The sequence below is a fragment of the Artibeus jamaicensis genome, unplaced genomic scaffold (assembly GCF_021234435.1).
Source record: "Artibeus jamaicensis isolate MK-2021 breed Jamaican fruit bat unplaced genomic scaffold, CSHL_Jam_final contig_1582, whole genome shotgun sequence".
Lineage (NCBI taxonomy): Eukaryota > Metazoa > Chordata > Mammalia > Chiroptera > Phyllostomidae > Artibeus > Artibeus jamaicensis.
Genome location: NW_026521309.1, coordinates 278,243 through 292,969, shown reverse-complemented (window position 1 = coordinate 292,969; position 14,727 = coordinate 278,243). Strand labels below are relative to the sequence as shown.

Sequence of the window (14,727 nt, the reverse complement as noted above, 5' to 3'; positions counted from 1 at the left end):
CCTAATCTCTGGAAGGTTAGGCCAACAGAACTCATAGGGCTTCCCAAGCTGTGTCAATTGCTTTGGGGGAGGGGCCTATTGAAAATGCAAAACCGCAGAATCACAGATAGTCTGTGAGAGGCCCAGAAAGGCATTTTTATTATTTTTTTAAATTTTTTTATTTTTAGAGGGGAAGGGAAGGAGAAAGGCAGAGAAATATCAATGTGTGTTTGCCTCTCACATGGCCCCCACTGGGGACGGGGCCCACAACCCAGGCATATGCCCTGACTGGGAATCAAACCGTGACCCTCTGGTTCGCAGCCTGTGCTCAATCCACTGAGCTACACCAGCCAGGGCCCCAGAAAGGCATTTTTAGCTGGCTTTCCAGTGATTAGGGACATTCTGCCCCTAAAGGCTCCTCTGCTCCCTGCTGCCAACTCCAAACCTGGGTTGTGCTAGACTGACTGACATTTTTCTGGTGCTGATGAGCCTGATGTTCCCCAGAAGGCCCCAGAGAACCAGAAACCTGCCAGCCCAGCCCAGCCCAGCCCCTCTCCAGAGAGGAATAAGCTAGGCCACTCTGGCAACAAAGAACTTGCCAAGCTTACCGAAAGGTCCAACTCCAACAAAGCCTTGGGTGGGTGTTGAGGATGCCCCAAAGGAGAGGCTGCTGCCTGATGCGCCCACTCCAGGGGCAGGGGCATTCTGACCGAAGGTGGGCGTGGAGGTGCCTAGAATGAAGAGAGCAGAGAACTGCAGAGACTAGGCCAGTGAGCAGAGGGCATCAAAGTAGATGGTAATGAACGCTGCAGGAAGATCTGCTCTCTGAAGGGGCACTCCCCATGGGACACCTCAGCCCTGAACCACTGTTCTGGTTCATCCACCAAAAGGAATTGCACAGGATAATTAAGTCTGAACACTTGGTGCTTCAGGTGGGCCCGCCTGTCTCCTGGCCTCCTAACCACTGTCCTGCAGCAGAGTCCCTCAGGGTTACCTTCCGGCCACTAATTAGCAGAGCCTCTGCCCTCACTGAAGCATAGCAGAGGGGACACTCAGTGGACTCCTATCTATTTTCTAGCTTGATTAATCTACCAGGATCAGTCACAATAGGCCTCTTCTGTTTATCTGTTCCCTCCTCTCCAGAAACCCGAGTCTTCCACCAAATTCACCACCACTCCAATCCACCCTCTAGGTCCCCTAACCTGCCCATGGGGCTCCACTGGAACTCAGTCATCAACAAACTCCCTTGCCATCACTGAATCCTGATGCTCAATACGGATGGTGGTGCTTTCTCTACAGCCCCTCACAGGAGGCTGCATTCTCTCTTATGTGCACTTGTGCAGCCTGATGTGGTACAGGTACCACCCCAATCTACTCCTCCACCCAGCAGCCTCCACCACACACTTCTATGGTCATACCTTGTCACCACTAAGACCTGCTCTAGCCCCCAAACCTTAACTTCAACTACTGCATTCTATCTTCCAGCTGTTTTTAGTAATTCTGCACTTCCTTAATCTCCACAAGATCTCCATGCCCACTGCCCTTCCTGCTACACTCGCTTGAGTTTAAACAGGTTGGGTTCTATAAGCTATCCACTTATTTAAGGTCTACACCTCAATGACTGAATGTTGCTGGAGAAAAACAACAGTGCTAACTGGTCTCACTTTTAAGTTCATAACCACAATTTTCCGACCCTCAAAATTGCCTGGCAGTTTTATTACACTTCATTAGTTCCTTTTCCATGCCTCAAAATAACTATTTAAAGAGACCCTCCTTTGTACACACTTCACCCTACTCCACTCCCAAAGAGCTCTCATATTTAATGAAGAAAATAGAAGCTCTCCGGATCAAAACTCCTAATTCGTCTTTTACACAGGAAAGTAAGATCACTTCAATCTTCTGCTTGAAATTCTACAGTGATTTCCCTTAGTACTTGAAATCCAAACATTTAATCCTGGCCATGAATGATCTTCAACTCTGCCTGCCTCTCAGCCTCTTTTTATACCATTTACATTTTTAAACTTCTAGCCACACCTTGCTTCTGTTCCCACCAGCGTGTCCCTGCCCGTAGGCCTTGGCATTAGCTGTCTCCTGTGCCTCTAAGGCTGTCACACACGCACCTACACACCAGTGATCACAACCCCTTTTTTGGTTACAAATAGTCGTCTTAAATTTATTTCCTCATGCCTTCCTTGATTACCTAAATAGCTCCTCCACAGTCAATAGTACATTTTATTTTATCAAGACATTTATCACTACCTGACATTGTACTTACGTATTTAACTTTTCACAACAACGTAAAACTCCCTCAGAGTGGAAACTACACTGGCACTTAAAACAGTGCCTGACACAGCCAACCAGATCGATTCCTAGTCTCACCTCCAAACACAGGCTTGCTCTCAGGTGTACCAGCTGTGTTGAAGGCGAAGGGTGTGCTCTGGCTGGGTGCACCCAGTGTGTTCTGACTCAAGCCCCCCCCAAAGGGGGCCGTGCTGCCAGTGGTCCCACTCTGTCCTCCTCCGAAGCTGAATGCTCCAGAGGTAGAGCTGGTGCCCGGGGTAGCCACGTTGATCCCAAAACCCCCGCTGCCAGCCGGGGATGCCAAGCTCCCAAATGTGAAGGGTGATGGTGTTGTGCTGCCAAACATTGAGCTACTGGTCCCACTGCTGGTGGTCTGGGTTGTAGCTCCAAAGCCAGAACTGGTAGCTGCGCCGAAGGAGAAAACAGGTGTGGTGCTGCCAAAGGCCGGCTGGGTGCTGGCAGGGGCGCCAAACACAGAGGCCGCAGGCTTCAAACCACCAAAAGCAGATTGCGCAGTGTTACCAAAGGCTGTGTGGGTTGGAGTTGGTGCTAGAGTTGCAGCTGGGGCTGGTGCTGCAGAGCTTCCAAAAGTGAAAGAGTTGCCAAAGCTGGGGGCGAGGGGCGGTTTGCTGGACCCCTGCTGCTGAGAATCAGCGGCCCCAAATGCAGGCTGGGGGTTGGCTCCTGGATACGATGGGAGAGGGGCCCTGGAGCTTGAGCTGAAGGGAATGTTGAATGCTGGGGTGGTAGTGTTACTGAATGTCAGGGTAGGCTGGCTGGTGGTTGTAACTGGGGCTGAGGTGGTAAGGGTGTTGCCAAAAGCACTAAAACTGGTGGTGCTGCTGCTGGCAACTGTCTGCACAACACTGGACAGGGACTGGCTAAAGGATGTCGTTGTGGCGGCGGTGGTTGTCGTTGTTGCTGAAGTAGGCATGGCAGGAAGCTTGCTAAACTGGAATATGGAGCCTGTGGCTGGGGTAAAGCTGGCACCAGAGGCAGGGGGATTCCCAAAGAGGAAAGGCTGGGAGGTGGAAGGGGTAGTGCTAGTCACGCTGCTCATGGCGCTGGTCACATCACTCACACCAAAGCCAAAGGCAGGCTTCGAGGCTGAGTCTGCAGAGGTGCTGGCAGTGGTCACGCCAGCCACTGCTGAGGTGGTACTCGCCTGGCCAGTGAAGTGAGGAGCGCTTGTGGTTGTGGCTGGACTAGCAGTTTGACTGAAGGAGAAGGGAGCTGACAAGGGTACAGATATCGGTGGCCCCAGGCTGCCAAAAATAGGCTTGAAAGAGACAGGTGAGGTGCTGGTGGATGTGGAAAGGGCAGAGCTGGAAGATGCTGCAGTTGTGACCTTGGAAGAGCTAGATGGCAAGGGGCCCTCATTCTCACTTTTAGGCGGGACTGCAAAAATGGGCTTGAACATGGGAGATGCTGAAGACACAGCAGGAGCTGCAGAGGCAGGAAGGTCAGCAGGTGGGGTGCTCAGCATTCCAAATAGAATACTTTGCTTGGGGGTTGGGGATGGGGCAGATGGGGCTTGAGATGGGGCAGATATCTCAGTTTGAGGGGACAGAGGTGACTTGGTGGTGTCAGTGACTGGTACTGTGGAAGAAGTAGGGGTCAGCCCTAAGAAAGTAACTGTCATTTTGGAGTCTGAGGTGGCGCCTGAAAAGGGTGCTGACTGTGAAGTGCCAAGAGGGCCCAGAAGGCTGGGTGTCTTCGGAGGCGAATGGGCCACAGTGGCTGCCACTCCAGCTGAATCATCTGAGAAGAAGAGTAGAGAAAGTGAATTCTGAGTACCTCAGACGCGATATATTCAATGCTCTTGTCTCCTCCCTGTGTCCAGCACAATGCTGGGGATTTAGGACTCAGTCAACAAATATGACTAAATCTATACCTTTAGCCCTTAACGTATTCATTCCCTAAAATCAAGGAAGCGTTCATTATTTCTACCCTTCACAGATCATAAGGAAAATAGAAGGGAATAAAACTTGGCCTCACTGGGGTTAAACATGTGAAAACTAAGGAAAATCCAATCACCTGAAATCGAGTCCAGATACACCTTACCTAGAAGAGGCGGCCTGCATTAGCCTGCCACGTGCTAGCTGCAGAGCGTATCGCCATGAATGAGACGGTCTCTGCCCCTGAGCCCTGGGACAGGCAGAGAGCAACACATCCTACTACACGATAAAGTGCAATGGCAGGAGTGCGTACCCATGCCGTGCCATGAAGGCAAGGGGCCGGAACAATCGACAGACCCATGGAAACCCAGAGGGAAAGTAAGTAATACTATCCTGTGCCTCTTGTCTGATGAGCGTGTGACAAGACCGCTGAACCACGTAGCACATTTACGCTTCAGCAATACCTGAGGTAGGCATTATTCTTAATTTATAGATGACAGCGAGGTGTGGAACAGCTACGGAACTGGGTTTCAAATCAAGAGACATTTCGCTATCAAAACTAAGCTTCTCTTTCCAGCTTTACATGTTCTGGCTCCCCCTCCCTAAAATTTCCTGATTACCGAATCCTAAAGGTCCTAAGCTTGTACCAGCTCGGTCTGGTCAGCCAGAGTAGGTTCAGTCCTTACAATTCCTAGTGACTGACAGGCATGATGTTCTTACCTCACCCTCCACAAGGGTTGGTGTCATTGTATGCTCTAAGGGGAGCTCTCCCACTCACCTGAGAAGGATGGTAGGCCTGGGGAATTCTGCATCTTCTTCAAACTCTCCAACAGTGGGTCGGTGCTTGAGGCCGGGAGAGAAGATGGGGAGGGAGCAGCCCCAGTGGTAGGCAGAGTTAAAGTGAAAGAAGGCTGAGTGGTAGGCGGGTTCTCAGTGACAGAGCTTGAGGCAGCATCTAAGGAAGGAAGAACAAGAAGATTCAATTGTCCTCCCCGGTTTGGGAATTCTTTCCAGTGGTGTTATCATGGAGAATGGGGAGGCTCTGAGTCTCAGAACAACTCATTTAGAAATGCTTTCCCTCAACCTCAGCGCGCACTGTACTCCAGCTTCTACTGAGAACCCAGTGGATTTCTCAGATGAGAAAAACCAAAACAAATCTTCTCTGGAGTGTGAGAGATCTTTACTCCTTACCAGTCTTATCTTCCAAGACCTTGTTAAACCACCGTAATGAAGCTTTCTTTTCCAAGTCTAGGTCCTCAGCAGTAATTGCATAACCAAGCTGGGGAGGTGGAGGCTACCCAAGAGAAAAAGGAGGAGTCAAGTCAATCAAAAGCAGCTGGAAAACTTATATTTAGCCTTAAGACTCAGAAGAGCAAGCTGGGGTGGGTAAAGGCAGACAATCGAGACCATACCAAGGTCAGCTGGTCCCCTCGTTTGGAGGGCAGCAGCTGAACCTTCCGTCTGCGCTGCCCAGAGCTGCCAGGCGTAGACGGGGAATTCTGCAAGTTCTGTTTCTTCCATGCGGTTGTATCTGTAACTAAAGAAACAAATACAGTCTTAAAAAAAAAAAAAATTTATTTATTTTTAGAGCCAGGGGAAGGGAGGAGATATTTATGTCGCCTTTCTCCCTTACTGGACTATATAGAAACCTGAGACAGGAACTTCTGTTCCTCTCTATACCAGGCCCTCTACACAGCAACGCTGAAAGTGTGTTTGGAATGGGTAGTAGGCGATACATCCTTCATAAACACTTCTACCACCACAAGCCACTCTTACATGTTTATCAACTTACCCTTTTCTCCCTGGGACTCCTTGTCAGTTACTAATGGAGTTGAAGAACTAGAATGATGAGAAAGTTCTTCTTCTCTGTAGGAGAAAAACACAGTATTAAGTTTAGAAAGACTTCCTGACAATAAATACTGAATAACTTATACCCTCCTAACTATGGAATGGCCAAAGTCTAGAACAACTGTGACGTGACAGCTCAGTATGCCAGGAGAAAAACAGTTACAAGAAAATTCTCTCAGAAACAAAGGGAGGCAGTTAATGGAAACCACAGAGAAGCCACTGTCTTAAAAACAAGCACAAAACAATTACTCATCTTCAAAATCTTCCTTATAACCTGCCACATTACTGAGAGTTCTAGTCACAGATCTAATCCCTAGAGAGTGGCATTCTGGTCGACTGTAGGTAGACTTAGAGGGTTAGCTGGAGTCAAGAACATGAGTCTACTGCCCACTGACATTATTCACTCTGTTCACTCTATTCTATTCTCACACCTGGTCACTCATGCAGAAGAGAACCAGAGGCCCTTACAGTCAGTGTGTAAAGAACTGTAAAAAGAGCAATTCCAGTGGGTACTTCACTGTCATTCTAGATGTTAATTTGTTTGATTCTCCAAATAAGAGTTACAGAAAGCCTAAAAACCAAGTAAATTTCTCTCCTTCCCTGACCAGTAATCCGCACAGCAAATACGGATTACCTTATTTTCTTTGCTGGCCTCTCTGGTGTCTGGGAGCGGGACGAGGCTGGGCTGGAAAAGGGTGATGAACTGGGGCCACTTCTCTTCCACAGCTGAAAGTCAAACAAAAGTTACATGACTGATGTTAGCTGGTAGTTCAGCATTTGACCTTCAATATAATTTTGTGGTTCTATTTGTTCTGTATATAAAGTCTCCTTGTAAGCGACTAAAAAATATTTCTTTGTGAAGAAAGGCTCTTGACACATAAGTCAATTTCCAATATTAACGAGATAAAAAAAATCTGAAAACAAATGGAATGCTAATAAATGCAGAAGGAATGAACATACTTTTTGCATATATTAAAAAGTGGAACATTACATTCAATAACGCTTCACAGCTATAACATGTACGTTTACTCTGTATTGTCTATGGAAATGATCAAAGTAAATTAAGAAACTGTCCCAGTGAATACAAGTCCATAAACTAGTCTTGTTTTCATTGAATTTTCAGTTTTTCTTTATTAACTTTATTTTTAAAAATATGCTATCATAACATTTATAACTTTTATAACACCTATGGTACTTATCGTTATATGCTAATTATCTTCTACCAGAAAGTAGTCCCTTGACAGTAGAGATGGTCTGTTTTCATCTCTGCCTCCTTCAAAGGGGCCTAGCAGCGAAGTAACTGACAAACAGCAAGCACTCTAAAAAGAAGTCTTTAGCCTAATTACAAAGATACTAATTATCACATTTTTCCTGAGAAGCTTCCAGTGATTTCTTACTCTGTAACAGTCGCATGATATAAGCATACAAAAGGGAATAGTGCTTAGTAAAAGTTCAAAGGAAGAAGAGGTTTTAAAAATCAAAGAGAGGTGGTAAAAGAGTACAACAGTTCTGTAAGAGGAATGTGATGACTATCAGGGAACCCAAGGCTCAGAATGAGCTGGAGAAAGATACTGAAACCAGTATTTTCTTCAATGTTACTCTCAGGTAAAGAATAAGAAAGGACAACAGTCAATCATTTAAAAAGAGAAAACCCTGGACCTCTTACACCTTGTGCTTTTAACAAAGTGCCAAAGGCAATTCTAATGTTTTGTCAGGGTTGAAGACAACTTGGTTCAACACTTAGGGGGAAAAAAATGCTGTATCTCTACTTCACAAACTGTACATAAACACATAATCCAGATGTAGTAATAATTTACATGTAAAAAGTGTAACAAATAATACTAGAAAAAAATAAATGAGTTGTTCAATAACATGGGGTAGGAAAAAACTTTTTATGCCAAAAACAAAAGAAAACTGACAGAGTGTTACATAAATACTAAGAACCTCTTTACATAAAAATATTGCCATGTGGGAGGGAGACTTTACTATACATACACCTTTTGTACCATTTGTATTTTCAGCAATACTCATGTTTCCATAAAATAGAAATACAATCTATATGGGTAGGAAACAAACAAAAAAACCCAAACAAAGCAAAAGTAAACTATAGGTAAAGTTAAAAGGCAAATGTTTTCGATTACAGTGATGAGTTAATATCTTTAACATGTCAAAATGGAAGACTTGCAATTCCATATAAATATAGTGAACACATAAAATAAAAGTGGGTAAAAGATATAACAAGGCAAGTCAGAAAAAGAATTAGTTGATCTTGAAACTCAATTTTTATTTATTAAGTTCCTATGTCATAAAGGTACTATAATTTTATACTTTACAAAGAATGCAAAGATAATCGAGACCACACCCATCAAAATATTTACGATGTGGAAAAGAGGACAGTACGTAAATTAACTCTGAAGAGGTCTGTAAAAAATGATTCCAAGAAGAAAGAGATTATGCTGAGTTTGGTTACAAGAATCAGTAAAGAAAAAAGGTGACATTCACGACAAGCCATAATTTCATACAAAAATACTTATTCCAGAAGGAGAACAGAACAAGGAAAAGGAAGGAGGCAGGAAAATATTGGGTGCTCTTAGAAGAGAATAAATGTTCTGCCTTGGCTTAAATATAGGGTATAAGTAAAGAAATCATAAGGCACAGGGTCAGAAATGCATGCTGGGGGATGAAATTTTGAAGGCTAGAGTAAATATGACTATAAAAAATGACAAGTCTTGTAAGACACATGAAAGTATCAATGCCACCCACAAAGCAGAACAGTTCATTTTCTTTTTTTTTTAAAGTACCCATATATATTTTTTAAAGATTTCATTTTATTTTTTTAGAGAGGGGAAGGGAGAAAGAGAGGGAAGAGAAATATCAATGTGTGGTTGCCTCTCATACACCCCCTACTGGGGACCTGGCCCACAACCCAGGCATGTGCCCTGACTGGGAATCAAACCAGCAACCCTTTGGTTCGCAGGCCAGCACTCAACCACTGAACCATACCAGCCAGGACAGAACAGTTCTAAATGACTTATAGATTTGGGTATTTACTAGCGTTCCTCCGGAAAAATACAATTAAGTCAAATATCTGTACTACCACTGGCACCAAATCTGTATTGATTACTGGGGATATTTACTACTTCAGTACACATTTTTTTCAAAGAGCAGCTTCAACAGTAAGAACTTTCATATTACCTTAATTACTTTAATCTCTCCTTTCTAAGATCTACTTCTGAGAACTTACCATATATTCAATATCACACATCAACAGGGGTCTGACCGGTAACTACTTACAACAGAATACCCACGAACTATCAGTGTCAGTGAGTGTCTTTCTTGCAGTGAGTCACAGGACCCACCAGGAGTAAGGGTGCTGGAAGAAAAACTATGTTTAAGCAATGGCTGACTGTGTTGTTTCAGACCAAACCTCCTGCTGAGGACAAGCAGAAAGCACAGCAGAAAATCTGAAATACACCTGTATGAAAGTACGACAATGTGAAGAGCTTCCAAGGCAGTGAGACGTTGCAGAGACAAGACTAAGAAAGGTGCCAAGAGTCGCTCGCTGTGACTGCCAATTCCAAAAGTAAAGCTGCTGCTGAGAGGCCGAGAAAAGCTTCTGATACAGTCTCTTAAGCCAGAAAAGCAAACTCAGGGCTTTCCAATGTAGCGGGGCCCTAACAAACACCGCAGGCTTCTGGCTGGTATCCCAAAGGCTACATACAGGGCAAATCAGGAAAAAAAAACCCATCCCCCCAAACCCAGCCCTCATAGGAACTGAAGATCAACTCAGAATGAGGCCTTCCAAGGGGCTAAAGTGAAACCTCTCTGGAGGAAGACACCATCCTACAGAGCTTCAAGTCATGGCTACACCCTCCTACCCCATGTCTGATAGAGAAACAAAACAAAAATCAAGTAAACAAGAAGATAATGTTTAACTAAATAGGAAAAAAGCAGAAATCAGAAACAAACCACAGGATTCAAATACTGGCATTACAGAACAAGACTTTAAGGAACAGTTACAAGAATTTAAATGATGATATAAAGAATCCTGGTAGACAAATAGTCACCGTAAGAAAACAATACAATAACTGAAATCAATCCGATGGTGGATCCTCCTCCTCCACAGTGATGTCAGCGTCAGGGCCGAGCAAGAACATCTCTTGGTTTCTCTTCTTGAAGTTACAAGTCAAACAACTATATATAACTCAACAAAGGATTATTCCCTGCTCAATACACAACATGTCTCAGAGAGATCCATGCATCGAGACAAATGAAGACAGTTGTATTAGAATGAGGAGGGAAGGCAGGACGGGGGCAAGGGCAGAGGCAGAAGCCATATATGCAGTCCAAAGCTCATCATGGCCCCAGCTGACCTGGTGTTGGGGAAAGAATCATGTAGTGGCCCTCACAGGGCAGCACAGCGGGCTATAGTGGCAGAAGTAATACTCTGACCTGAGTGGCTGGTGCCCACTGCTGCTAAACCCAGTGACACAGACGAAGATGGGGCACCGTGGTATGGCAGCTGGACACCTCAAACAGTACAGAGCAGCTGACAGCCTCCGGTTACAAGGAAGCAGTGCCAAGAACTCACAGGCCCAGAGCCCCATCGTTTGCCACATCCCACCATGGGGGTGGTATCCTGAAACTGAGGCAACATGGTCACCAACAGCATATACACCTCCTCAGGGAATACAGGGTATTTTTGTATGTTTCAAACTTTTTGTACACAAATCTAATGGTAACCACGAAACAAAAATCTACAGATAAGACATGTAACAATAATAACAAAAGAAGAAACAGAAAAAACTCATTGAAAACCACCAAACTAAAACAGACATACATAAGGGAAGAGAAGCAATGCAGATACACAGAACAACCAGAAAACAAAAGATACAATGACATAGGGGCATCACCCTAAATGTAAATGGACTGAACTCACCAACCAAAGCACACAGTAGCAGAATGTAGTACAAAACAAAACCCAATATATGTCGATACATGCTGCCTCCAGGAGATCCATCTCAGCTACAAAGGCAAATACGGGCTCAAAATGAAGATGTGGATGATGATACTCCAAGTAAATGACATTCAGAGAAAAGCAGGTGTGGCCACATTTAAAACAGACTTCAAGATAGAAGAAGGTAGCAAAAGACAAAGATAAATGTTTTATAATGAAAAATGCAACAATTCATCAAGAAGATATAACAACAAGAAGATATTGAAGATTATCAATATGTATGTACCGAACCTGGGAGCACCAAAATAGGTAAAGCATTACTAGGGAACCTAAAGGGAAAAACAAAAAAAATACAATTATAGTAGGGAACCTTAAATACCCCACTGACAGCAATAGACAGATCATCCAAACAAAAAGTCAGTAAGGAAGTACTGGCCTTCGGTAGCTCATTAGACCAAATGGACATAATATTTACAGAGCTTTCCATCCCAAAATAACTAAATATTTATTCTTCTCAACTACACACACACATTCTCAAGGACAGAATATACATTGGGGCACAAAGGTAGTCTCAATAAATTTAAGAAGACTGAAATCGTGAGCAAAGTAAAACGAGAGACATGGAAATAAAAAACACACTGACAGTGACCAGAGAGGAGGGGAATAATGGGGGAAAGACGGGGAAGGGTCAAGGAACATGTATGAAAGACATATGGACAAAGACAAAGGCAGGGGTGGGGGGAGAATTAAATGTGGGAGGGGGGATGGGGACAGTAATGGGGGGAAATGGGGACAACTGTAATTGAACAACAATAAAAAATTTCTTTAAAGAAAGAAAAAAGAGGAATGAGTCAGAACATTCCCTAAAATCCAAAAAAAGGACTGAAATCAGCCTTGAGGGGTGTGGCTCAGGAGGTACCTTTCCATTAGTTTGTGTCTTCTTCAGTTTCAACAATGTCTTGTAGTTTTCGGTATTCAGATCCTTCACTTCCTTTGTTAAATTTACTCTAGGTATTTTATTCTTTTTTCCCCTCTAATTATAAATGGGATTGTTCTGTTCATGTACTGGAAGAATTAACTTTGTAAACGACCATATTAACTAAAGCAATATACTGATTTAATGCAATCCCTATCATAATCCCAATAGCATTTCTACAGAGATGGAACAACAACAACAAAAAAATCCTCAAATGTGTGTAAAAGCACAAAAGACCTCAAATAGCCAAAGCAATCCTGAGGACAAAAAAGAAGTCAGAGGTATCATATTCCCTGACTTCAAACTACAATAATCAAAACAATATGGTATCAGCAGAAAAACAAGGCACACAGACCAGTGGAAAAGAACTGAGGTTCCCCAAATAAACCCACACATATATGGGGTACTAATTTTCAACAAAGGAGCCAAAAACATACAACAAAAAAAGTCTCTTCAATAAATGGTGTTGGGAAAATTGGAAAGCCATATACAAAAGAATAAAACCAGACTGTTGTATGACACCATACACAAAAAGTAACTAAAAAATGTATTAAAAACTTGAATGTAAGACCTGAAACAAAATACACAGAAGAAAACATAGGTATTAAACTTACGAACCTTGGTCTCAAAGAGGTTTTTGTGAACTTGATTTCAAAGGCAAGGGAAGTAAAATAAAAATAAATGAATGGGACTGTATCAAACAAAAAAGCTTCTGCACAGCAAAAGAAAACAATGACAAAACAAAAACAAAAAGGCATCCATCTGAACGGGAGGAGATAGTTGCAAATGATACCTCCAATAAAGGGTTAATAGCCCAAGTACATGAAGAACACATACAACTCAAGAAAAAAACAATACAATTAAAAAATGGGTATAAAACCTGAACTGACACTTTTTAAAAAAGATTTTATTTATCTTTAGAGGGGAAGGGAAGGAGAGAGGGAGAGAAATATCAATGTATGGTTGCCTCTCGTGTGTCCCCTGCTGGGAACTGGCCTGCAACCCAGGCATGTGCCCTGACTGGGAATCGAACCACGATCCTCTGGTTCGCAGGCCTGTGCTCAATCCACTGAACTACACCAGCCAGGGCTGAACTGACACTTTTCACAAGACATACAGATAAATGAAAAGATGTTCAACTTCACTAGCTGTAGGGGAAATGCAAATCAAAATGAGATACCACGTAACGTGTTAGAATGGCTATTATCAATAGGATAAGAAACAACAAGTGTTGGAGAGGACATGGAGAAAAGGAAACCCCTGTACACTGCTGGTGGGAATGCGGATTGGCGCAGCCTCTATGGAAAGCAGTAGAGAGGTTCCTCAAAAATCAGTTACACATCTACCATATAACTCAGCAATCCCTCTTCTGGGTATGTATCCCCCTCAAATTCAAGAACACTTATTAGAAACAACCTAGATAAAGATGTGGCACATGCATGCATACGTACAAAGAACTACTGCTGAGCCATGAAAAGGATGAAATACTGCCACTTGTGACAAATAGATGGACCTTAAGTATCACGCTAAGTGAAATAAATCAGACAGTAAAAGGGACAAGAACTACATGCTTTCACTCACAAGTGGGATATAAAACAAAAAGCAACAAAAGAACAAAACAAACTCATAGAGACAACACTATGGTAGTTTCCTGAGTGAAAAGAGAATGGGGGCAGGATGAAGAGAGTAAAGGAGCCCTGGCTGGTGTAGCTCAGTGGATTCAGCGAGGGCCTGCGAACCGAACCAGACAATCGAGCTTCGATTCCTAGTCAGGGCACATTCGTGGGTTGCAGGCCAGTTTCCAGCAGGGGCCAGTTCCCAGCAGGGGGTGCAGCAGAAGCAACCATACATTGAAGAAAAAAAAAAAAGAGAGAGAGAGAGTAAAGAGGGTCAAATATAGGGTAACAGAAGGAAATTAGAGTTTGGATGGTGAGCACACAATGCAATACACAGATTATAAAGTTGTACACCTGAAACTTAAGAAATGCTATTAACCAATGTTACCCCAATAAATTAAAAAAACAACGCAATGGATGGGGTAAAACAAGACTCCACAAAGCTGAAGGAAATTAGTAAACTGGAAAACAGAGAAGCCAAAATTTGGGGAGACAGTGATGGCAAACACAAGAAGAGACACACCTGGGACACAGTGCAACAGAAAGGCCCGACACATCCAGGAACACTGGAGAGGTGAGAAAATAGGGCAGAACGGTATCTACACTGAAGTTTTCAAAACCATCAAAAAAATAAAAATTAAAATTAAAAAAGACACCAAGCCACATAACAAACCCCACGGAAGATAAGCTACAACTAAGCACTTCATAATAAAATTTCTTTTCATGTGAAGTTGAAACACTTATCAAAACTAAACATATGCTGGGCCATAAAGCAAATTTAAAAATATTTCAAGGACTGATATGAGTATATCATCCTGTGACCTAATGTAAATTAAACTAAAAACCAGCAACAAAAAGATAACTAGAATTCCTACTGTTTAGAAATTAAGCGATGCACCTCTAAATAACCTATCAGTCAAAGAAAGAATCACAATGTAAATTAGAAAATAGCCTGGGATGCAACTAAAGTTGAATTTCCAGGAAATGTATAACTTTAAAAAGCATTTATTATGAAAAAGAAAGTCCCCAGTGATCTAAGAATCTATATTTAAAGTTAGAAATAAACCCTAACATATCAAACACAAAGAAGGAAATAATATCTACCATTTAATGGCACAAATTAAAGAAAAATAGAACAGCTAATAGAGTGGC

General features: G+C 43.0%; 1 protein-coding gene across 1 annotated transcript in view; it reads right to left on the bottom strand.

Annotated features, from left to right (window-relative positions):
* The window catches only part of LOC119056344 (nuclear envelope pore membrane protein POM 121C-like), a 37,843-nt gene that overhangs the window by 2,285 nt on the left and 20,831 nt on the right, over positions 1-14,727 (bottom strand). Inside the window, exons 6-12 of the mRNA XM_037154733.2 lie at positions 6,661-6,752; positions 5,971-6,044; positions 5,591-5,715; positions 5,370-5,472; positions 4,957-5,133; positions 2,359-4,041; positions 588-710 (exon numbers count right to left, since the gene is read on the bottom strand). Of these exons, the coding sequence (XP_037010628.2) occupies positions 588-710; positions 2,359-4,041; positions 4,957-5,133; positions 5,370-5,472; positions 5,591-5,715; positions 5,971-6,044; positions 6,661-6,752 (2,377 nt within the window). The remainder of the gene's footprint in view (positions 1-587; positions 711-2,358; positions 4,042-4,956; positions 5,134-5,369; positions 5,473-5,590; positions 5,716-5,970; positions 6,045-6,660; positions 6,753-14,727) is intronic.